The following is a 26089-nucleotide window of genomic DNA, read 5'->3' on the forward strand; positions in this document are numbered from 1 at the left end:
CAGGAGTGCTAGTGAATTACCTGGTGGTAGAAGTCAGCCTCCTAGAGACGCAGGGACTTGGGAACTGTCTTTTCCCCTAAACTGCACAGCCAGAGAGTGGATTGAGATGCTTTCTCCAAGTCCAGTGTGATGGTCCTTGCAGAGGTAAAGAAGGGATATGGGGTATGGGTGAACAGAGCTGTAAGATAATGCTGGGTCTCACAGTGAACATGCCTTATTATGAGAAGAGCTTGAAAACTGACAAGAGCATCATCCATAGGACATCTTCCCGTTAGACTTCCAGGCTAATAGGCTAGGATTCTGAGAGCTGTCCAGCATCCCATCTCTCCCTCATAGCACATAGTTCTACCCATGGTGAGGCTCCTGAAGGCCCATAGCTTACCTTAGCAAGCCCAGTTTCATCCCTTCTCATTTTATGAAAACCCTTTTCAGTCAGGTAGGGGAAGGGGAGGAGTTAAGGGCTCCTTCTAAACCCAAGTCATGGGCTTTGACTATGCCACTTTACAGCTAATATACCTCTGTTCCCAGGAGCTACTGAAGTACCCAGTGTGCTGGGGAAAAGACGGTGAACTAAGGTAATGCTTTTCCTATGAGAAATGGAAGTTTATTTTTATACCAGTGTTACTGAATGGTGAATTAAGTACTGAAGCATTGAAATGGAAAGGAATTGCAAAGTTATCATCTAAACAGCCACGGGCAGCTTTTGTGGCTTAATAGCAGTGGAGGCCCTTAGACATGTCACTGTCTGTGACAGGGTTTTGAAGCATGAGCACACACTCTCTGCTGTATTATTTCAGCAGCCATTACAGGAGAGAAAGTCAACCGGCCTGGCAAGATGAGAGGGACAGTGACCTTGGGCAAATCTGTAGAACAGAAGTGCGCAAACGGCCTTTCAATGACTCTTCCTTCTTGATCAAGGGAGAGAGAGGGGAATGGGAGGGAGTCTGCTACCTGGCACTTTAATTCACTTTAGTGGCTGGAAGTTGGGTGATACTGTAAAATTAGAAAAGGAATAGGACTTTTTTTGGTGCTATATAGAGAAATGAAAATGGGGATGAATAAAACTCCTTTTAGAGATTCCTCTAGAACATCAGCATGGCGCTGCCTCTCAGAACCATGTTGACTTAAATTCTGACAGGTTTACAGCAGAGGGTTTGTTTGCATTTGCAGCAGGTGCCTGTGTGGTTTGCTTAGTTTACTTTGCTTCTTAATGATACTGGGGCTCACTGGGACAGGGCAGGGTTTTATAAATTGTGCATAGATGGAGCTGCAAAGTGAAAAGCCCATAAAAAAGAAAATATATGTAACTGACATTATATCTGGGTAAATTAAGCAAGGAGATTTTATATATATATGAAAGTCAGGCAAACCCAACTTGCCCATCAGAAATGCCGTCAGCCATGAGAAATGGGGGATTCTGTCCTCTTGAACTGCCTGCATAAGTGGCTGCCAGGCTTTGGGTCAGAGATAAACAAAATCAACTTCCTTTATTTGCCCAAAACTTGGATAAATTTTTGCATAAGTCTAGAATATAATCCTTCCTGAAAAAAAGAAGTCATGGTAATCAAGGAAATCTGTTTTTCCTAGTTTTTTTTTTTTTTAAACATAGTGTCCCTGTTGCCTTAAATGTAAAAACCTATTTTGAGAAATAACCCCAGTCTAAAAGTTATAGCAATAAAAGAACCCGAATCTATTTTTGTTTCAAGTCTTTACCTCATGACAAAGTCAGAAGGATAATTGGTAAGTTTTGCTCTGGGTACTACTGCAAACCGATGTATCCTTTCTGTGTCCTCAACGGAGTATTATTTACAGACCTGAAGGAAGTTGGGCTTAACCCCAAGGCTAAGTGTAAATGTTTCTTGAATTGATTCTTTCTGTGGTACAAGTTAACACCTGTGTATATCATATCTGTATATATCTGAACCAAGTTATGTGCAGAGGTTGATAATAACTATATTTACAAAAGAAATTTTTACAATTAAAGTTCACATTTTAACATGAGCCTGTGTGCTGTGATCTTTTACCATGTAGTTTTTGGTAGGAAGGAATGCTGACAGCCTAGCCCACGGATAGAGCCCAAGGGATGAATGCTGCTTTTACTTACAGAGACAAGGACTGACACTGGGGAGCTGTAGCTGGTCCTGTGAGAGGCTGCAGTTGGATAAACACTCTACACATAATGGAAACTAAAGTCAGAGAACCAGGACCTTGTACCTTTAATCCCCACAGGAAGCTTCTAGACTTAAGAGATTTCTGAAATAAAATAGCTTCTTTCTTATCAGAGCATTATATATTGATAAATATGCACATTGTATATCTATAGGGAGAGTTATTTTAAACCAGTATAAAATCAGTTGTTAACACTGATTGCAAAGCTAGGTTTCTGTTTTCTAACTGGGGCAGTCATACCCAATCTATGCCTTAGAGGCATTATAAGAACTGATACTCCTTTTTGTTTTTTTTCCCCCGAGACAGGGTTTCTGTATAGCCCTGGCTGTCCTGGAACTCACTTTGTAGACCACGCTGGCCTTGAAATCCGCCTGCCTCTGCCTCCCGAGTGCTGGGATTAAAGGCTTGCGCCACCACACCCGGCTCTGATACTCCTTTAATGTCAGTTGTGTGTGTAAAGGCCTGGAGGTGATCCCTACAATCTCAGCAGAGCTGAACATCTGTATACCTGTTATTAAATGTGGACATTGCAGGGATGGACCATCCAATGAAAAAGCAGCAAACAAACCCAAGACAGTGCAACTGACTAAAGAAAACAAATTAACAGAGCACATTTAATAATGTGGGTCTAATAGCCTTCCCTAACCCCATGGCTGTTATGGTTAGAATGTGCAACTACACAGTGTCTTAAGAACTAACACTAGATTCTATTTTTCCTTACACCATAGCAGCCCCTTTCCCTCCCCAGCTGGCACAGAGTAAAGTGATCTACGCCGACCTTCAGACTCCTCTGTTGCTAAAGCTGAACATTTACCACCACCATAAGCACACACAACTGCATAGGTAGCCTCATTTTTCATGATCTTCAATTATGGACTTTCTGTGGGTGCTGTGTGTCCACTCCGTTCATACACTGGTTTTACTCCAGTGGGACACATAGGAAAAGGTCTATTACTGTCTATATTTAACTCTGATCTTTCTGCACTTCCTGCTGCTAAGGGTGTCACTTTCCCTTTCACAATGACAAAGGCTCAGTCGCAGTGCAGGCCTTTGGGCACTAGCAAAGGAAATGTCCATGCTAGTATTAAAAGTAAACCGTCTTACTGACCAGGTAGGCAAGTGCTTTCAGTTCTCAGCTTGCAGCAGACTAGCGGAAGATAGAATCAAATTGTTAGCTGAAAGATCATTATTAATTTTAATGCAAATAGTATGGTTTTCCCCTCTAATTTCAAAGCAATTATAAAAAAGTTGTTAGAAGCCGGGCGTGGTGGCGCACGCCTTTAATCCCAGCACTCGGGAGGCAGAGGCAGGCGGATTTCTGAGTTCGAGGCCAGCCTGGTCTACAGAGTGAGTTCCAGGACAGCTAAGGCTACACAGAAACCCTGCCTCGAAAAACCAAAAAAAAAAAAAAAAAAAAAGTTGTTAGAATTCATAGTCATCTACTTTCTGGGCTCATAAATAATAAATGAAAAAGGAATGTAACTGACACTCGATATCCTTATCTCACCAGAACTAATATTTACATGTTGGGTAAATAAACAAGTTAGGAACAAGAACATCCCCATAACATAAATGTAATTACAAAAAAATAATTATTCAAATAATTATTTCTTCTAATGTATACTAATAATTGTTAAAAACATTTGCTTGGTAATAAGTTAATACTTAAGTTATAGATTTATATATTTTACTGATGAAAAAGGATAAATGATAATGGCAAGCATAAAAATAAACTGGTAAAATCCCTTAGCTGGGGATATGGAACCTGAAGAGGCCACTTCCTGTAGCCAGGCAGGAACCCCAATGGAGCCATCAAGACATCCACAAAACTTTCAACTCAAAATTTAGCCTGTCTACAAGAAATAAAGGACAAGGGGTGGAGCAGAGACTAAGGGAATGGCTAGCCAATAGCCAGCCCAACTTGAGACCCATCCCATGGGCAAGCACCAATCCCTGACAGTATTAATGGCACGCTGTTTTGCTTGCAGACAGGAGCATGTTATCTGAGCTGACACAGACAGATGCAAGCACCTATAGTCGAAACAGTGGATGGAGCTTGGAGAACTCTAATGGAAGAACAGAAGGAAGGATTGTGGGCCCCAAAGGGGTAGGAACTCCAGGGGAAGACCAACAAAGTCAACTAATCTGGGCCCTTGGGGCTCTCAGAGAATGAACCACCAACCAAAAACATACAGGAATAGACTTAGGCTTCCCAGCACATATGTAGCACATGTGCAGCTTGGTCTTCATATGGGTCCCAAACAATTGGAGCAGGGCTATCCCTGCCAAACCTGGCATGGCCCTGGTGGGGACAGAGTGACATGGTTCCTACCCCACTGGTGTGAGAATCTATAAGTGTTGATGGTTGCTGTGGGTGTAAACTTGTTTGTGTAAAAATGTACCTATTTTCTGGACCCACTAGCAGTGGAGGACTCTTCCTTCCAATGAATGTCTTCCCTGTTAATGTTATAACTCCATAATAATGAGAAACAGCACAAGTCCAGGAGTCGAGGGTGTGGCTATGTCTCAGCAAAATGGTAAACAGGGGACCTTCAGGATAGTCTTTAAGGATGTGGAGAGAACTCTAAAAACATGGGTTCAAAATATATAGAATTTCTCAACTATGCAAAAATATAAGGTGCAATATGAATTATAAGGCACTCACAAATCTAAAGGAACAAACATTATGAGTCAGTTTGTCAGAAAGATACAAAGATAGGCAGGTACAAATGAAGGCAGATTCCTGAGTTCAAGGTCAGCCTGGGACACAGCAAATCTAGGCCCAGTTGTGGTGGAAATGGTAATTTCAGGACAGGGTCCCACCCAACTAGCTTATCATTTGTGCTTAACAAAGGCAGACAGATCTCTGAATTCTTTTGCAATTTTGAGGAAAAAAAATGTGTGCTTCCGGTCTGCTAAGAATCAAAGGGCTGGGGGAATGCCAGGGCCAGGAAGCAGGAGTGGGTGGGTTGGGGAAGGGTATAGGGGGCTTTGGGGATAGCATTTGAAACATAAATGAAGAAAATATCTAATAAAAATGCCTTAAATAAAAAAAAAAAAGATTCAAAGGGCTGAAGTCAAGGGATGCTGATTCAAAATCAAAAGGAAAACCTTGAGTAAATGACTGGACTGGATTGATAGGTAAAATAAAAGATTGGACCTTTGTTCCACAGGAAATGACCTATCCAGAGAAATGTTTAGGATAAAAAGAGAACTGCTTGGAGATATGGACACACAAGCACACATAAACACAAGCATGCATACACACACACACACACTCAAAAGCAAGCAGAATATAGACACAGAAATCTCTGAGACAGAGAGCAAGTGGAACATAGAAGCAGAATGGAAAAGCTATATCAAGCAGAATACAGGTCATCAGCTTGGATCCATGATTTGACTTCAAGTCATTCTTTTCACTGCTCCCATACACCACTTCTGTGAGAACCCTGCTCCAAGCTAAGCCTGGTCCTTGACATATCCCAAAAGCTATTGCCTACATGTGGGATATGTTCTTCTAGCTGGGCTGACTTGTCTGGCATCAGTGGGAAAGGAAGCACCTAGACTCAGAGACTTGATGTGCCAGGGTGGGGGGACACCCAAAGCTCCCCGTCCCAACCTGCTCAGAGGAAAGGGGAGGGGTTGGGGGAAGGGTTGTTGGGGGGAGGTGACTGGGAAGGGGCAGTGAGCAGGATGTAAAGTTAATAAGTAAAAAAATAAAATTAAATTAAACAAGCAAATAAACAAACCAGCCAGGTCTCTGCAGATCTCAGACCTCATAAGAAGTTTCATTGTGCAGTGGAAGGCAGTTAATACAGAATGTTACAATTGGCCAAGTACATGGACTGTTGGCCACGAGTGGAACATCTTCATCACATTTATCACACTCTCTTCATGCCAGGACTCTAGTACCATGATGGAAGAAGGGTAGGAAGAGACTGTAAGAGCCAGAGGTTGGAGAGGACAGGGTTGATGGAGTGTCTTCTGGACAGGACAGGACAGGACGGCTCCATGCACATGCTGGCAGCAGCTGTGGCTGCCTGCACAAGATCAAGATAGTCAACAGTGCAGCGTGGAGGAGGGAAGGGCTCATAGCTCCTACCAACTGAGGAACTGTGTATGGACTGTAGATGGCTTCTGGAAGAAGGATCGTTGTTTTTCCTTAAGGGTGTGGCCCTTGGTAGATTGAAAGACCTCTACTGGATGGCCTGACATGCACAAACATATAGACAGCACCAAAAGTAAACTTTGGGTTATAAGACAAAATAATATTAGGAGGGGTGAGATGGATATGAGAGGAGTTGGGGACGAACTTAAGGGTGAATATGATCAAAATATGTATAAAATCGACAAAGAATCAATAAAAATGTTATATTAAAAAAGAAAAAAGTCCTTTGTTCACAATAGTATAGAAATATACCCAAGGGAGAAAAAAAATAATTTAAAATTTTCAAATAGTAAGACTCTAGTTTACTAGTTAATTTTTATAAATAAGGGGTGCATTTAGATTACACTGGATATGTTTAAAAGAATGATGAAACAGTTTTTATTTTTAAACAATATTTACACAACACTAGTAAGTACACTGACAAGTGTTTAACTTCCCATGGAAACAATAGATGTCAACACAAATATGTGATTTTTAAAAATATATATATATATAATACATTTAAGTTTATGAAGTAGATTTAAAACACTTTCTTCCGGTATGGTTGATTCACCTGAGGAAGCAGTTTTTTTAAAATGAAGAACCCTAGCTTGCTGCCAGGTTGAGTTACAAAGTTTGGGGGTAGGTCCCAGGTCAGTTAGTTTTCAACATGCGCCTCAGTTGTACACATGCAAACTAACAATGAGGAAGCACTAGTTTGTTTTAAAATAGCATTTTACAATCTGTCTGCCATGGCTAAAGAGGGAACAAACTCACATTTGCTTTCCAGATGAGACCAACCAACCAAAGCAGAGAGCTCACGAAGGAGCAGCACCCATGAGAGAGCCCAGAAAGAGGGCGAGGCTCCCGGAGACAGCAGCTGCCTCCCCGGGGTGCCCCAGGACGGTCAGAGAACCGAAACAGGAACTTGGTCTACAGATTCCACCCTCCACTGTGGGACAATCACAAAACTCCAGCCCTTCCCAACTCAGGGAGTACAAGAACGTTCTAGACCCAGCCTGAGACAACCACTGTGTAAGAGGGATAAACTACCTCAACATAAGGAAAGCAAGGGTTAACAGGGTACTGACCACAAGTGCATGACATGGTATGTGCTCTAGGAAGCAAACAGGAGGGCTGGGGGTACTTGCCATGAAAATTCCCTTGGGATCCTGTGACCCTCTGGGGACAGAAGCACACACATCCCCGTGTGGTCCCACTGGTGGCTTGCAGTGCAGCCTGGGAGTGCCCACCATGCTGCCGCTCACTGGGATGTGCTCGTCAGCATTTGCTCTCTCTTCCTCGGATCACAGAAGAACCGCAGCTTTCTGGGCAGTAGTTTGACTTCCACAGGCATGGCTTCGTACTCCTCGCTGTCAATGCTGAAGGAGCCCTCAGTTCCCTAGAGAGAGAGGAGAGTTCTGAGCACAACTGGGACCTTACTGGATAAGGAAGCGTCTGCAGAGGACTCAGCCTAACAAAAATCTCTCAGTCCTGACTGGTTCTGGAAGCATCAACTCTCTAGTCCACAGAGAGGGATTTTTTCTTTTTAAAACTTCTATCTCTTGGATGTTTTGTGAGACGATGCCGGGGCCTAGCAAACACAGGAGTGGATGTTCACAGTCAGCTATTGGATGTATCACAGGGCTCCCAATGGAGAAGCTAGAGAAAGTACCCAAGGAGCTAAAGGGATCTGCAACCCTATAGTTGGAACAACATGATGTACTAACCAGAACCCCGGAGCTCTTGTCTCTAGTTGCATATGTATCGAAAGATGGCCTAGTCGGCCATCAATGGAAAGAGAGGCCCATTGGACTTGCAAACTTTATATGCCCCAATATAGGGGAATGCCAGGGCCAAAAGAATGGGAATGGGTGGGTAGGGAAGTGGGGGGCGCTATGGGGGACTTTTGGGATAGCATTGGAAATGTAATTGAGGAAAATATGTAATAAAAATATTAAAAATCAAAAAAAAAAAAAAAAGAACTAGACACTTTCATCATAACCTCAACTGACTGCCATTTCTCTGATATAATTTTTTGCAAAACAGTTTCAATTTCTAAGCATGATTTCCATGTAAAATGAAACTGTTCTCTGAGGATCCTACACTATTAATATATAGTTTTAAATCTCAATCACTGGACTGTTTTCCTCCTCCCATTTAAATAATGAAAATTTAATAAAGCTAATTTATTTCCTCTGTCTTCATTAAAAAAAAAAAAAAACTTCTATGTCAAGAAACACTTTGGAGCTTGAATAATATTAGAATTTTAAAACATTTATCAAAAGGCAAGATCATTTACATATTATAGATACATGAAATTGTCAAAGAACATAATCAGGATATCCACTATGGAAAAAATAAATTGATTATAGGGCCAGAGACTATAAGTCTCCTTGCAAAACCAGCTGATACTCCTGAGAGATACGTTGTGTCCATTGATTCATTTTCATTATTCCCTGAGACTCAGGGTCTTCAGACTTGGATGTGCCAACACTAGTATCATTAGACCCTGTGCAGTCCTGCCATAGCTCATTTAATTCAGCATTTGCTCCATGAAATTATGTTGGCCACACATGTCAACACCTTGCATTTGCCTACAGTTTCGATGCAGTACAGCAACAGCATGGCCATAACTCTTTAGAGGCCTGAGTAAATCTGACCTGGGGCTGCAGCAGTCAAGTTACCTTCAATTCAAGTATCGCCACTTCTTTATTCCTATTTACAAAAGTTGTTATTCTAAGAATGGTACTCTATAGCATACTTTACAGGAAAGACAAAACCCGATACCCACCAGATGGAAGATTCTTCAGATAAACATCTGAACATCTTCTGCATTACTGCATGAAGAAGCAAAGGTTAGGGACCTAAGGATCACTTGGAGAACCTTGGCCTAGAGACGCAAAGCCTCACTCAGAGGCCTGCTCCAAATCAGTAACATGGAAGTGTTTGCCTTTCTTTTTTGGTCTCCTTTAACTCAGACCTGATAATGAGTTGTTAAACAGAAGGTACCTAAATGGTACACGTTAATATGGAAAGAGGAAGAAAATGGAGAAAAAGACAAATCAACTCAAAACAGCTTGTGGTCCATCTTACCTCAGGAAGAACCAGAGTACAGTGGCTGGCTTGGAGGCACTCGGTGCCAGCTGCACGCAGGCCAGGGTCTCTCACCTTCTTACTTCTATTAGTATAAGAAAAAGCAAGGTTGGAATCTTTGATGGCAACTGTAATAGACCTCAGAAAAGCCCACCGATGAGGGCAAGAAAGGGAGACTGCGGAGACCAGGGCTCAGTGAACAAGTCTCCCTGGGATTCTAACCAGTGTTGGGGTACATTCTACGAGACTGACTGACTTGCTGTGGAGTGAGAACTGCATAAAGCTACCATGAAGTTTCTCTCAATTTTCTTAATTTTAAAATGGTTCTACATCTATCTAGTTGTGCATCTCAAATGTAAAAATTAGGATGTAATTCAGTCATTTGAGGAAAGCATCAAAGTTCTGTTCCTTGGTCCTTGTGATCCTTTATGAAGGGCAAAGTAATTTATTCTACTTTAGGGTAGATAATGCTTTTACCCTTATAAAGAGTCTTAGCTATTTTCTCATCACTCTCCATAGATAACAGCCTCCTTAGCACACTTACCTTTGCTAAGTAGCCTTGGAGTAAAGCAATCAGACACAAACATGCGAGACCTCAACACACATGTACTCCATTTAGTTAATTATGATAAATACAAAAAGAGGGAAAAGTTTAAGTCCAGCCTGAGCTACTTGGGGAGTTAAAGACAAGCATGGGCTAGAAGAGACCTTGTCTCAAAAAAAAAAAAATCTTTTGTTATTTTGAAATAGCAATTTTTTCATGTATGAATTTGTCATCAGAATTTCAAAAGCAGCTTCATCACGTTTCATTGAGACATTTAGTGGACGCATGAATTACACAAATTTACTTCTCTTAAGGACCAAAAGGAAACTTGCTTAAAGAATGCTGAACATAATACCATTTAATTAATTGATACAATGGGTTTTTTTGTTTGGGTGTCAGTTTTATAAAGGAGATTTGAATATGGCTGCTCCCATTAGCTAGACGCACTTAAGATACTGTGTGATTTATGCACACTGTGGAAGGGACAGGCTTTTTCCTTCTTCCTTTTCCTATACAGCGAGAGTAATCAAAGGCTGCAGAAGGGACCATTCAGTATCTGAAGAATTTGTATCAAAGGTGAGAACAACACAGACTAATGAAAAGTGTGCTGCAGCCAATGCTGGAATAGATAATGATGCAGCCATGGAGACACAGTTGTTGCAGCAGCAATGTCCAATCCCTAAATTGGGCACAAGAGGGAGCACCAGGACAAAGCAAAGGAGGCTGAGCAGATTATGGGTTGGCATGGGAACAAACATACAGCTCCTTAGATACTTTGAGGATGTCTGGAGAGTTTACAGAATGCTCAGCCAATGAAATTCCAGCCAAGGCAGGAGTTAACAAATCAGGCAGGACTTGGAAGAGTCTACTGTATTAGAAAAGGGGAAGCCTAGGAAATGTCCAGGTAGATATTCACTGTCCTTTCAAGTTTGTCCTTGATGTTCTGGAAATGGGAAAACAAGGTGAATAGCATGCACAGTAAAAGTCGCTGGGAAGTGCTACTCAATGTCAAAGCCTCCTTGAGACTGACAAGTAGTCCTCAGGTAGTAGACATGATGATAACCTTCCATTTTACAGATGAGAAAGGACTCAGACAAGTCAACAACCTTAGAGTCCCAGAGCCAGTGAGGAGGCAATCAAGCTCCCTGACTGAGACTATAGATAGTCCTTAGCACGGCCTGAAACACCGAATTCTTTCATTTCAATGGAAAGGCAGACTGTTAACATTCTGTTCTTCCCAAAATGAGCAGAGAGGGCAAAAGTACACAGGCAGCAGACATGCCAGCTCCATTCTAAAAAAGGCGGCCAGAATTCCCAGACAGACAAGGCTGTTGTCAGGTCTCCATCTTGAACAGACAGCACACTCTGGATAGAAAGGTTTGAGGACACCAGTTCCTTGATGAAGCCCCATTTCCTACAGACCAGGCACTTACCCTATGATTATGAAATCTCCTTTGCTGACAGTGTCAGGTTCAATGCAAATGTTCATAAAATCCTCTTTGCTCTAGAAAGATTAAGAATGGGAATGTTAAGACTTGGAAATTGGGCTAATGAAGCTGTCGCCCACAGGTGTCTGGGTTCTCTAAAATGTTCTAAATGCAACTGGAGCAGACAACAGCAACCTACTTATTCCCCAATAACGGTTGCAAAGCTTGATGGTTCTATCCATACAAAGCTCTGAAAGCCTGATGCAGAAGAAAGTGCCAATGGAAAGAGTCATGATTCCTGTGCCCCTCCTCAGTTTCCTGCTAGTCATTAGCAAGCAGCACCAGCCTAGCCTTCAGTTAAGCAATCCTGACACTTCTGTATGGCCTTCTTGGGGAAGTTCACACCTTGTAGGCCCGGGAGAGCATACACAAGCCTCTGTGAGCCACTGCCTGAGCTTCAAAGGTACCACTAAAGCACAGCTGTATCTCTCAACTAGGAATTACAAAACACATTGTTCTGACATAATGACCGCTCAGAATTTACGTTTCACATTTCATCCAACTACCTACTAAGAGTCAGCCACATTTCATCAGCCTTCAGAATATTTAGGTTAACACAGAAGGAATTTTGCCCACAAAGAACTTAACATTTCACTGAAGGGAGTGCACAGAATAATAAAGCAGTATATTACTGAATGCACAGAAAACGCGTGTACTAGAAGTACACGAGACTATATTACAAAGTATCATAAACAGACACGGAGTCTGAGATCGCACTGGTTGTAGTACAATTTTTAAAAAGGGTTTATTTCCGTTTACTTTATGCGTAGTATGTTTTGCCTGCATGTATGTCCATGCAGTACATATCCATGGAGGTCAGAGTTAGATGGCTGTGAGCTTCTGGGTGAAGACCTGGGTCCTCTGGAAGAGTAAGAATGCTCGTATGCTATGCAGCCATCTCTGCAGCCCCGATGACTAATATTTTAAAGAGAGGCCAGGTGAGAAGGTGACTGATCAAAAGAAGCCCAGGAGGTCAGAAAGGAAGGAGCACACTTATCAGGGGAAGCGGTTTTCACCTTTTAGCAGCTATCCCTAGAGGGTTGGTTAACATCAGGATTCTATTTGTATTTTCACCTTTTAGCAGGTATCCCTAGAGGGCTGATTAACATCAGGATTCTGTTTATATTTGTTGATTAAAAAGTTAATTTAAAAAACAGTATCTGCTATCATTCTCAGAGTTAGCTCAGTAGGACTGTTGTAAAGCTAAGAATTTTTATTTCAAACCATTTCCTGGTAATCTGATGTTGCTGATCTAAAGATCATACTTTAAAAAACACTATTTCTAGGGACAAGCCAAACATACAAAGGGAACTTTAGGTAGGGTTGTCCCTGAAATGTACAGACTGAGTGGTAGGGGAAAGAAAAATGGATGACTATAGAGTGCATCTGTATGGGTAGGGCTCTGGAGACCACTTTAAGGAAGGTGTCTTTTAGGTTGAATGAAATGGAGAGGCAGTGGAAGGCTCTAAGGAGGGAAATGTTCTGGCTTGTTTGTAATAGGGTCACTGCCTGCTGTGCTAAGAATTGAGACAGAGGTCTAACTGCAGAGGGAGGCAGTGAGCCAGGACAAGACATTACAGAGAAATGAGAAGGAGCAGTGAAGGCTCAATAATGCCAGGATGGCATTGGAAGAGGTGAGGAAGAGGCTGAAAACTAACTAGTAACTAGTTCTAATGCCCAGGAGATAAAGGGAAAGGAAAAGGGCATGTTTAAACTTGCAGTGGGCAGCAAAGCCATGCTCCAGTGAGAATGGACATCAACATGTGTTTTCTTTTAAGAACCAGAGAGAATTATGTGAAGTTTCTCTGATGGCCACTAGATTCTGCTGGGTGCTATAATATGGTAGCATGTTTGTGTTCCACTAAAGTCCACAGAAACTTGAATTCTGTATGATTCTAACATATTAAAATAACATCCTAGCTTGAAGGCAGCTGGCCAGTTGGGTCTATAGTTATTCTCTGATGACAGCTTTCCTCAGCTTTGTTTAGAGGCACGGTTAGGTTATCTGGAAATGGCGAGTCTGTGGATTAGCCTCCAGATTTTGGTAGAGGAAATATAAGCCATCAGACTAATTTTGTCCATATGGAGAAAATGCTTTTTTAAGGATCAACACCCCAGGCCTGACAACAATTGTCACCTTTATCTTGTGGGAACACACTTTTGGTCCTGTGATGTGAGTGAATCTCCCAGGACTGAACCTGTTTCTTGGGAGGAGTTCTTTCTTCAACTCAGATAGTTTCTCATATACACATATCAGTGAAGATACAGACAAAGCCAACCGATCTCCGTGGATCTTGTCAATTCCTGGCTCACTCTGAGGCAGTTTTCTTTTATTTTGCTTTGAATTCTTATTGCCCAGGTGCCCCTGAATTCTCAAAGATGCCTTCCCAGAAGAGACCATGGACTCCTGGTAAGTCCATGTCTATGCTGTGGTGTCTCAAGCAGGAAGCTAGGACAGGAACAAGGCCAACCTTATCTGAGTGCCTTCTCTCTGGGACCACTGTCATATACTACTTATTTCTTGCCCATAGTAACTTCACAGATTTTGTTCAGTGTTTAAGATGCGAAGGTAGAAGGTAAAGTGATTGCTTGCTCTATATCTTGGCCAATAGTCTCACATGCATTCAAAGACCAGCTCATATTGGCAGATTCAGTGAGAATCCTATTGCCTTAATGGATGATAAAAAGATATTTGACAGATTTTAATGTCTGAGATATTTAAAGTTAATAAAACTCTTGGCAAACCTAGCAAAGTTTTCCTTATGAGAAACTTCCTCATCTAATAAAATGTATCCCCAAAATCTATCAAATTTAAAAACAAAGCAATGGCCCCCATTAGCATTACTCCTGGCTGGCACTTTTTGCTGTTGATAATAGCAAAATCTATAACAAATCTAAAATAACATAATTAATAAGAATTTAACTAGAATGCTAATTCAGCATCAAGACACACACACACACACACACACACACACACACACACACACACACACCCAATTACATGTCTGTCTCTTCAGTCAGAGAAATGAAGTTTTAAGAGATTATACTGATAATAGTATCAAAAGTAAGATAGCCATGAGTATACCTAGCAATAGACAAATACTATAGAGAAAACCATAAAACACCTTGAGAGATATTGAAGCCCTCAGTAAAGGAAGGGACACATCACGTTGATATGCCACAAGGTCAATACTATAGACATGCCATTTTTCCTCAAGTTGTATGTGTGCAGTGCAACCATATAAAACTTCTATGACGAACCTAATAAACACCCTCAAGTATTTATAGAAAGCATGGGGCTGATGAGACGGCTCAGGAGTGTTTGCTGCTGCTCTAGAGGAGCTGAGTTCAGTTTGGTGGCTCACAATGATCTGTCCATCTCTAGGGGAAAGAGTCAATAAACTGATCCGATCAACTGGCTACTGGAATAAGTAAATAAAATCAAGAGCCTTTACCTGTGCTATTCACAAAACTCAATTATAGGTGGCAAGTTTTTAAAAAATAACAATGGAAGTAACTATCTCATGAAAATCATTTAAAATCACTCAGCAATATATGATGAGCATCTTGCCACATTAGTAAATATAAAGATTATATATTACTTTAAACTAAAGCATTAATAGCTATTTACTCAATCTATTTAATACACTGTGCTACTAAAGAATAAACATGCTTATTTAAGAGACATTAAATTTCTGAAATTCCACAATCCTAAAGCTGTTTTCTTATTATGGAGATATTAGTTTAATGATAAGTAAACATTTAACTATTACATGACAGTTACAGTATGTGACTATTTTACTGTATTTGCTCTGGCAGAGTGGTGAAGGAAAGAGAACTGACTGTGCTCCACTAGAGATAAGAAGCAGTGTCACATACCTTTGTAATTAGCACAAAGATACGAGCATTCAGCGGCCTGAATGTGGCTCATCTAGAGCTGCAATCACAGGCTCACTGCACGCAATGCATTCAGAGAGATTCAGTCATCAGCGAAAAGAACAACGGCAAAAGAACAGGAGCAAATACTGCAAATACAGTGTTACCACAGCCTGAGAATAAAGAGAGTGTGTAACAGAAATGTTATCTTCTTCTCAAAAATCTCTCCGATCTGAGGACTGTTCAACCTCATCCCTTCATGGTGGTTTCACAATTCTGTGTCAAGTAAGGGAAGACTGTGGACGGTAAGCGCTGGTGCCCACAAACTAAACAACCACACCCCTGCTACCACAAGGGGTGTGCACTGCTGAAAATAAACAGTTACAGCTTACAGCCTCATGAAGGCTAAGAGATGGCCCAGCTCCCCATGCACATCACCACTGAGTGCTACCGGGCTGGGTAACACTCGGCATCCAGTAGTTACTATCTCAGCTGCTGTTCTTTAACACTTTTTCTTTACCCTTAGTATAAATGCAGTTAAACAGTCTTGCTCATACGCACACATGGTGTAAATCTGAGAATAATATAGCTAATTCATGTAAGATTCTTAGGACAATGACTCCCATGTAATAAACATGAGCTATTTTTCCTAAAATGTTTCCCTTTGTGCATTTTCTATTTTTAGCCTTTGGCCCATTGTTTAATATTGTCTCTGTTCATTCCTTATTGATTTACTCGAGGAGTCTGTGATAAGGAAAGCTAATAATTGCTGGTCTGCCATATCCTAATATTCTCCCCAGCTGTCATTCCGAAGTTTATCTTTTTAAATAAGCAGATGAATGTATCAATATAAAATTTGCCTTAGGTGTCATGCTTAGAAAAACTTCTTTGTACTTTTCAAGTTTCTACTAATAATCACTTAAATGTTACTTAATACTTAAGTAGTTTTATTATTTTTGAATTTAGTTCATTAATTCAACTGGAATTATTTCCAAAAGTAAAGGGGGCTGGTTGTGTCTGCAAATATTTCCCAGGAGAGGAAAATTACTTGTATAAATAGAAAACAAGTCGTCTGAGCCTCTATGCACGCATGAATAAAATGTGTGTTCAGAGATCTGTGAGCTCCTGTGTGCCAATGCACTCAGCTACCACTTCCCAGTGCAATTGTTTCTCAAAGGCACACCACACCTCCCTTTCCTTGAGTCTTTCATCTCTACGCCCACAGAGTAAACAGAAAAACACTGAATCAGTGCAAGAAAAGCACCTGTCACTTTTTCCCCAGACACCAAATTCATTTTTTTAAAAACTGAGTGCACTTACCATCAGGTCAAGTTGGGTGTTTCGGGTTGTGATGGACAGTTCAATGGTGGACAGTTGTACATCTTTCCAGACCTCAGGGCTTACCTCTCGGGAGAAGGCTGTGGGAATCCATCAGACATGGGTCAGTGTTTCTACTGACACTTCTCTCTCTGTCCCTGCCCGCTCCCTCACACACACACACACACACACACACACACACACACACACACACACACACACGTGGGGGTGGGGGGAGGAGACAGACAGACTGACAGACTACTGAGCTGCTGGTAGTCAGCTTCCCCAGCCCTTTGTCCAACTCTATGCATTATTTCATTTTTCTGACATGTGGGGATAAACACCAGGTTCTTTCTCTATGCCTAAAGCATCCTCAGTGAAAGCAGCACACTAGCACAGATGTCAGTGACAAAGAGTACAAGGAACTGTGGTGCTTAGTCACAAGACACTGAAGCCTGTCCTGACAGCACCCAGGAGTCTGAATTCACCAGGAAATTATCTAGTACTGATTCTGGGTGTCTGCTCCAGGCCACTTCTAAGCTGAACAGGGCTTGTAATCTAGTCACCACATTGCTCACCATCCTGTGGCTGTGCCCAAAATGAGGCAAGCCTGCGTAATATTCTCCTATACAGAGACGGCCTGGGAGGAGTCTCTTCAGGCTCAATGGGAGGTCTCTCTGTAGGTCCAGTGTAAGAGATGGAGGCTTGATGAGTCTGAGGCCATTCCTGTTAATGAAGAAGAAAACAGCTTTCATCATGTACACATAATTCCTAACACAGGGGGCTTTGCTCTGCAAAGGTCAGCATTCTAATAATTTAATTGTCTCTTCAATGAACAGAATTCTCCTCACTTGGGAATATGAAGACTTCAAACCTTACCTTAAAAACCATGAACATAGTGATTGTGTATGTTCCCTAACATATAACAGAAAGAAAAACAAACTGAATTGACAACTACTGTTTACACTTACTTATCCAAACAACAGAAATCAATATGAATGAGCAGAGTGGTCCCATGCTAAACTTACCCTCAATTTATCGATGGTACACAAACAAGTAAATTTAAAGCCACATGGAATCTGGATCTTCTTCCTTCATCTTCCTTCCTTCTCTCTCTGTCCCTGTCCCTGTCTCTGAAACTCTTAGCTCTGCCTCCCTTTTCCCCGTCCAATCACAGGCTTCTTGTTGTATTAATATTTAAATTAGGTGGGCAGGGAAAATTCTGCTACCAATAAGCACTTGATAAGCAATGGATGGAAAGTGTTTATAGGATCTAGAAGGCCACCCACCATTTACACATACAGCTACTGCTGCTTCCCAGGGTATTGCCACTTAACCAGTGAAATTATTCTCTATAACAATAACACTTTTTACTAATCAGTTTGAACTTAGGAGTAGAAAAATCTTGCCTTTTCAATTTTTTTAAATTATGTTGTATTTACTCTAAGTATTTTACTAACTTTTAGTTTTTTCTTTTAATTTTTTTCAATCCAACTGGAATTTCTTAGAGAGAGCTACATTTTTCAAAGGATATATTATTTTATAATTAGAAGAAATCAGATAACTCCAAATGTTAACATTGGATTCTAGTTTTTCACAATCAATTTTCAGATTAGCCAATATAAATTATAACTATACTGCTTTGATCTACATGAAAGAGAAACATAGTATATAACTCACCTATTGAGTGATTTTTCTTTTTGGTTTTTCATTAATATGAAATTGTTGAACTTTTTTTCTATGCCTCCTTACTCTCTCATTAGTAATCAAACCCAGGGCTTTAAATATGCTAGACAAGGTGCTTTATCACTGTGCTATACTACAACCTCAGGCCTTATTACTTACCTTTTAATGTATTATTATACAGAGAGCACAGCCTGGCAGAGCGTTGTGATGAGGGAAGTGTTCTATACAGTACTGGCCAATATAATAAGTACTACACTTATTTAACCAAAACAGTTTGAAACCTACTGATAATATATACAAGCCTATATAATTAATTTATCTATAATTCATTACAAATCTTCAGTTTACTGCCAGGTACTTCTATAGATACACATATTAATAATGTATGCATTTGCTCACTCTGTTCAAGGTTTATCTGGTAAGGGTGGGTGAATGTAAAGCAAAGGCAAGCATTCAAGATAAAGCAAACACAGGTTTGGCCATAGAACAGAATGATGAATTATGGATGGATAGATGGATAGATGGATGGATAAGTAGATAGACAGAACGAAACAGACATCGGGGTAATTGATAGATAAACAGATAGATACGAGGGGTACTTGTCTATCAAAACAAGAATGTTTTCTGTAATTATATAAGTCAAATGTCGCCCATTTTAGTATTGGAAAATGTGATATGGGTCTGTAGTAAAGAATGAATATCTCAAATATAGACATGACAGAGAAACATCATATTAACACAGGCCGTGCTCTATATTATAAACTGCATTTACCTGAAGAGTGCTGAAAAAGTGGGCTGCTTTGGTTTTTAGTGGACCAAGATACCAGTACCTAAGAAAAACCAAGAATAAAGATGAAAAGAGCTGCTCAAGTGCTAGATAGCATCCAAGACAATCAAATCATCAGGGATGGACCTCTCCTGTAGTCGGCTGCTCTGGGGGCTTAAGGATTGTGGCATAACACAAAAGTAATACACTTTGAGCCTGAATGTGAATGGCACATCTAAGAATATACACTTAGATGGTAGAACAATTCCTGTAGTTAATAAGAGATATAGAGCCTACGTCTCTTTGACCCCTAAGTTTATAAGTCATTATAATATAGACTTTTACCCACAGAATAGGGTGAGTATACAGTCAAAGAGTCACAAGGAGAGAGCAATAAAGCCACACAGAGAGAGTGTATTATCAATGCAAGACTGGATCCTGTACCTCGTGGCCCCTCTCACACAAAGTGCACACACATCCATAAACCAGTACATATTCATATTATTCATGTTACATAGCTTTAATATGGCAAGTGTAAGTCTCAGAGTGAAAACCTATTGCATATTGCTAAATGCATGAAAAATACTAAAGAGGAAGATGCCTAGTTGCAACCAGAAAGTGATGTGGCTGTCACTCTTTAGACTCATCTCTGACAACACCCGTGCTACTTTACGGATCCTGACGGATTCAGGTAGAATGCTGGCAGTCAGCTCTTGTTACACAGATGGAGAAAGTTGTAGAAAGTATAAACATATAGAAGAACACAGGATAAACTTCCTACTTTTGGGCCTATGAGTTGAGAAGATAACAGACCCCAAATAATAGTAAATTATAAGTGACTGCATATGTTTTGCTATAAACTGATCACTATTGATAAGAAAAGTCAGGAAGGACAACAACAGCATTAGAGTGTGGCCATACTGTGAAATGTACACAGGCTAAAGCACAGGTGGGGCAGAAGGAACTGGGAAATGGACTGAATCTAGACACATCAAAGAACAGAGAAAATAACTTTAGGCTAGAAGAGGCAGAACAGCCAAAGAAAGGGCAAGATTTAAAAATAAAAACACAGAAGAACTGTTCATTAGGGATAATGACCTAATTTCCTAGAATAAAAATTTATAGCCAATGTGGAGCCACGTTAAATTATCACTCACGTTGATATTGTGGTAGTATTACGAGGGCCTTGGATATTTGATATTTTATGGTGTTTTTAAAGCTTTTTGGTTTCTCCTTTTGTGAGTTAGCCAAGTAAACACCCTGACTCGGGTGGTCTATTTCTAAAGTTTAAGCAGTTCCTTGCACTTTTACCAGTAGTAAATGTTGACACAATGCTTGCAGTCTTCCTATAGCCAGCAAGGAAATGTTTCTTATTTCACTCCAAAAGTGACTCAGTGGTCAGTCCTAGCCAAGGTATAATATCACCACCCACAGACTTTAAAACTCATCCATCAGAAGCCAGTCAAACTATGGAACAAGCAGATGAGCTATTCCTAAGACAGCTGACCAGCACTAGTGCTGAACTGTTGATCAGTTGGGAAAGCAGTTTGTTCAGAGCAGACTTTCTCAGAGGAAGCTAAGCAGTTACTCTCTGTGAGCTGTGGGAATCTGAGATGAGCGATCAGGCACAAGGTTATTTGTGGAATCAATACAACCACGGCCCACTTGCAAATGGCTGTGTCGTGGAAAGAGATCCAGCAGTCCTCCTCTACTGGCATTCCACTGTCAGAAATTTCATTACCAGGGATAACAGAGTGAAATGTGGGAGAGATTTCTGGGAAGTTTAGCAGTCTGGCCCTTGAACTGCAAGAGAGGTTCCAGATGAAAGAGCAGTACATGAGAGCAATCATCACACAGATAAACTCTACTAAAACTGTAAACCCTGAGCTGTAGGCAAAAGAGGACGCCTCCACCAGAAAAGAGATGAACTTTGCCTGGTGTCTGCTTTAGTCCTGCCTCAGAAGCCCAATGACACTACCCCTCCACACCTCTTTCAGAGCCAGAAGTTTCAACCTACGAAAGTTTCTAAAACTAAGCCTATGCTTATGAAAGCCCGTGGTGGCCCACTAATCACTCTTCCTGAGCCCGTTCTTCCTGTCAGCAAAGCCCGACAACCATCTCCTGTAAGAGAGAGCAGCCCTTAGTCTCTCTACCTGTGAGTGTTCTCAAATACCTTGCACACAGCCTTCTGACCAACTAGGACTCTAAGGGCTCCCTGAGGCTGAGGTCCAGGCAACACCTTGGGATCTAGCTAAGAATGCTGCTGCTGTGTGGTAAGCAAAGCCAGTTTCCCTTCTGTTGTTTGAACCTATGATAAATGTGTCTGCAAATAGATATGTACTCTTTTCTTAATGGACCTTTCCCTATCCTTTCTGACTATAGAATTCAAACTTTACCTGGCTGTTCCTATTTCATTATCAATAACTCATTCAACTTCCAGGCCTAGAAGATTTACTCCCAGACCAGTGTATTTCAAAACCTCAACAGCAAGGATGGGATAAAACTTTTAAGGACTCATTACATAGAACACAGTAATCCTTTACTTGCTAACTTTCACGCCAGCATCTCTGAAGGATCCCCACCGGAGGCCAGTCATTGCATACACAGGTTGTTCTTTTTCACCCTGGAAGTTAAATACAATTGATTTAATTTGTGCACACAGTAATTTATAAGTACCTAGAAAATGTTGAAATCACTGGTATGTGAAAATCGCATCACACCAAACATTTTATATGTAAGTTCAAATGTTAAAGCAATTAGCCCTATGGATACATGGTAGGAATGCTTGAATGATCCACTCTTTAAAGCTGATGCGATCTTGTGTATCAGTTCTCACAAATTAAGGGAACATATTAGCTATAATTCGAAGCCGCAAGCTTCTAACAGCTCAAAACTGATAGATACAAGGCACCCCCACCCCCATTCTAAGAAGAGGCACAATACTACACACAGCTCCTTGGTTTGCTGAAGAACAGAAGGACCAACTTGGATTCTCCCATACCATCACTTTTCCACCACAGCTAACATAAGCCAAAATTAAGACCTGGGGGTAAGGAGAGGTCTTAGAGACAGCACACTGTATCTTGTGCTCATGGGATCAAGGGCTCCTGTAATCCCAGCATTAGTATCACTCCCATTTCACTGTGCCAGAGGCAAGCAAGAGATCTGTGAGAAACACACACATTCCTAGGAGAATTATACAGGAAGGAGACATGGATCTCTCACTCCTTTGCTGTGTACCTGTTCATGCAGTGGATTTCTTTTCTGCTCCCCAAATTCATATAAGCAATGGCGAGAATGAACTAGGGGGAGGGATGGAGGGAAAGGGGGGGAGAGAGAGAGAGAGAGAGAGAGACAGAGACAGAGACAGAGACAGAGACAGAGACAGACAGGGAATGCAAAGCAAGCAAAGAGGTGCTGCTGAGAAACCAGCTGACTGGATCACAAGGCCATGTTTGTCTCTAGGTGCCAAGTAGAAGAAAGCACTTCATCTGAGAGTTGTGGGCTAGGGCACTCAAGTATGAAGAGACGATGGAGAGTACTTAGCCTGAGAACTAAAGTACAAATTCAAAGAAATGGAGCTAAAATAGATTTCCAACCTCAAAAAGCACATACAAAAATGTATACAAAAAGAAATTCACATATGAAACCATAAAAGACCTAAGAGTAAGGCATCAACAACCAACAGGGAGATATAACACTACCAGTTGAGCCACCTCTACTTCCTGCCTAAGTCATGGGCTTTTTAATTGACAGGTGCAGCATCCGTGCAATACACAGGTGATCTCTTGTGATGTGCCCTAACTTTTGATCACACTCTGGCTGCTGATTGCAAACCACAAGGAGGCAAGGGTGTAAGGCAAGGTCATAGAGGGCTCTGAAGTAAGGTGAAGGTGACCAAGGTGGGACCAAGAGAGTAAAGGCAAGATGCTGGCCTCTGAATATGCTTTGAAGATGGAGCCAGCATGGTTTCTTGACTATCTGTGTTCTTTTATTGTTTTAAATAGGTAACATAAGGAAACACATCTGGATTTCCTTACCAAACTGAACATTTAAATGAGATGTGAACACACAGTGAACAGTGCATGAGCTAAATTCTAGTTCATGATTTATTGTACTTATGTAACATGGAGCTCATGGAAGGAAAGATTGACATTAAGCACTGTCTATGATGTCAGGCTTTGTTGACAGAGATTTTCTCCACATTCTGAAAGCAATTTTCAGAAATAAAGAGAAAGAAGAAAATCAATTAAACCAAACTGGTTCCTCAGAAACTAGGGTAGAAGCTACTGTTCCACATTTTCTAAGAATTGATTAAAATGTTTGTGCTTCCTGGGCTGTGTCATTAATATACAGAGATTGTGAAAAATCTGACATCAATTTACAAAATCAGTACATGGGGGGGGGGGGTTGAGACTAGAGATACTTAACAAGCATTGTAAGAATTTCCAGTTACATTCAATTTATTCTGCAATTACCTCTAACATATATATAATAAATACTAAATCACTGAGTTATTCGAAGTATCTCCTCACTCACCTCCTTTGGTAATAATCATATTTTACAACAATGTCTTTATATATAAAAATCTCTACTTAATCATCATTTTTATGTTTTGTGAAAACAACTTAGCTGATTACATGCTAAAAGATCAATTGCAATTTAGACTATGATTAATGAGATCATGATGGAAAGTCTAGACATCACTGCATGAAGAAAAATAAAAGGAAACTTGGTTGTAAACTTGCAAGTTCACCAATTATAAAGACATACTAGTAAACTGCATATAGGTTAAGTGTCCCTTGCCTGAAAGGCATGAGGCCAGAAATATTCCCAATTTTTGGGTTTCTTGAATTTTGGATGCAATGCACAGGTGATCTCTTGTGATGTGCCCTAACTTTTGATCACACTCTGGCTGCTGATGGCAAAAACTACTGATTGAGCATTCCTACCCACATCAACACTGCGAAATCTGGAATTCTCTAAAGCTTCCAATTTGGGAACACTTGGCATTTGGATGTTCAGACTAGGGATGCTCAACCAATGTAACAGCAACTTTCAGGGTTAAACTTGGGATCATGGCACAGTATAGATCCCTACAACTTTTACAAAATCAAAAACTGAGTGAACACTACATGTTCATCCAGAATGGAGCAGGCACATCTTAGAGTCGGATGTGGGCAAACACGGGGTTCATTATTGCAGTGTGATTCAACTGTACAACTCTGCCATTGAGCCATTTGCTTTTTTTTTTTCTTTTTAATTAGATGAAAAAAAGAATACTTGTTTAACTCCTGTCAAAAAAGTATATCTTTTTTCTAGTATTTTTAAACAAATGTTGACAAAAACTTAGAAATTGCTAATGAACCATTTCTCTTTCATCCTGTTTTTTTTTATTTTGAAAAACAATGTAAGGCAAAACTCTAAATAGTACAATGTATACTACTTATGCCTCTCACCTAAAGTCACCATTGCCAAAGTCTCCTCCTTGTAGTCTGATCTCATGTTTGTCTTTTTATCTATGTGTGTTTATTTGTGTGCTGTGTGCCACGTCCATGCAGTGCCCATATCTCCGGAAGAGGGCATCAGATTCCCTGGAACTGTAGTTTTCAGCAAGTTTTGAGCTGTTGCATGTAGGTACTGAGAACCAAACCTGGTTCCTCTAAAAGAACAGCCAGTGTTCTTCTGCAGCCCCATGTATGTTTTGTCATGTTGCTAGATTTGCTGCTGTAGAGATCAGAACTTTTCACAGCAATTATCTCCCCCGAGCAAGAACTTGCATGAGAGTCACTCTCAAGGAATCAAAGGTAAAAGGCAGAGTGTAAAATTCAGGCTGTGTACAAGTATCTTTACTTGTCTGAACAACATCCATGATTACGATTGGTTTTCATTCTTCAAATTCAGTATCCTTTACAAGAGTCTTACTTTTTCATCTTGAATAGACTACTTACTTTTGTGGATTTTTTTAACATTAACATTTTAAAGCAAGACAGACTAAAATGTTTAAAATGACACACAGAGCCGGGCGTGGTGGTGCACGCCTTTAATCCCAGCACTGGGGAGGCAGAGGCAGGAGGATTTCTGAGTTAGAGGCCAGCCTGGTCTACAAAGTGAGTTCCAGGACAGCCAGGGCTACACAGAGAAACCCTGTCTTGAAAAAACAAAAAAATAAACAAACAAACAAAGTGACACACAGTTTGGCTTTTTCTGATTACTATCAAGTGATTAGATTGAAATTAGCTCACATTTGGGGCAGGGGACTATACGGTGACATGGCACCACTCTCAGAACTATATAGTGACATGGCACCACTCTCAGAACTATATAGTGACATGACACCACTCTCAGAACTATATAGCAACATGGCACCACTCTCATCAGAACTATATAACGACATGGCATTATTCTCAGAACTATCTAGCGACATGGCATTATTCTCATCAGAACTACATAGCAACATGGCACCATTTTCTTCCCAGAAAGCAGATACTTTCATTTCTTTTCATGAAAGTAGCATATTCTAGATTTCTCTACCTCAAATCCATATCTGCCCCTTTAGCGACTAAGTAAATAATCTGGAGAATGCTTGTAGATTTGTTTCCCTATAGATATCGTGCATTGTGTTCAGTTTCTACTGATGATCTCAACGTAAACTCAATTATCAAAATGGTGACTTAAAAATGATGTTAATATTCTATTATTTCTTCTATATTACCACCAAGACTTCAGTGACTATCTATATATCTATCTTTCTTGTCAACTAATAATTTTGATATGCAAACACTGACAGCCTGGCTCTTCATGTCTTTCTGTGATGTCCCCATTAATTTCTGAGTGCTTGCTTTCCTCACACTTACTCTCCCTTTATTTCAGGTTGTTGTTGGTGGTCATGTTTTGTTTTGTTTTGCTTTAAGATGGCAGTAATTAAAGACCAAAATCTGCGTGCCAAGTATGCGTACTGTGAGGTATAATTGCTTCCATGCCCTTTAATTGGCACAGCC

General features: G+C 40.6%; 1 protein-coding gene across 1 annotated transcript in view; it reads right to left on the bottom strand.

Annotated features, from left to right (window-relative positions):
* Positions 1-6666: 6666 nt before the first annotated feature.
* Positions 6667-26089, bottom strand: part of Agk (acylglycerol kinase) — a 77587-nt gene continuing 58164 nt past the window's right edge. Inside the window, exons 10-16 of the mRNA XM_021164845.2 lie at positions 21632-21711; positions 19095-19152; positions 17215-17362; positions 16640-16737; positions 11390-11460; positions 9413-9497; positions 6667-7718 (exon numbers count right to left, since the gene is read on the bottom strand). Coding sequence (XP_021020504.1) covers positions 7581-7718; positions 9413-9497; positions 11390-11460; positions 16640-16737; positions 17215-17362; positions 19095-19152; positions 21632-21711 — 678 coding nt within the window. The 3' untranslated portion in view covers positions 6667-7580. The remainder of the gene's footprint in view (positions 7719-9412; positions 9498-11389; positions 11461-16639; positions 16738-17214; positions 17363-19094; positions 19153-21631; positions 21712-26089) is intronic.

Source organism: Mus caroli, unplaced genomic scaffold, assembly GCF_978045245.1.
Source record: "Mus caroli unplaced genomic scaffold, Mus_caroli_1 scaffold_7, whole genome shotgun sequence".
NCBI classification, from domain to species: Eukaryota; Metazoa; Chordata; class Mammalia; order Rodentia; family Muridae; genus Mus; species Mus caroli.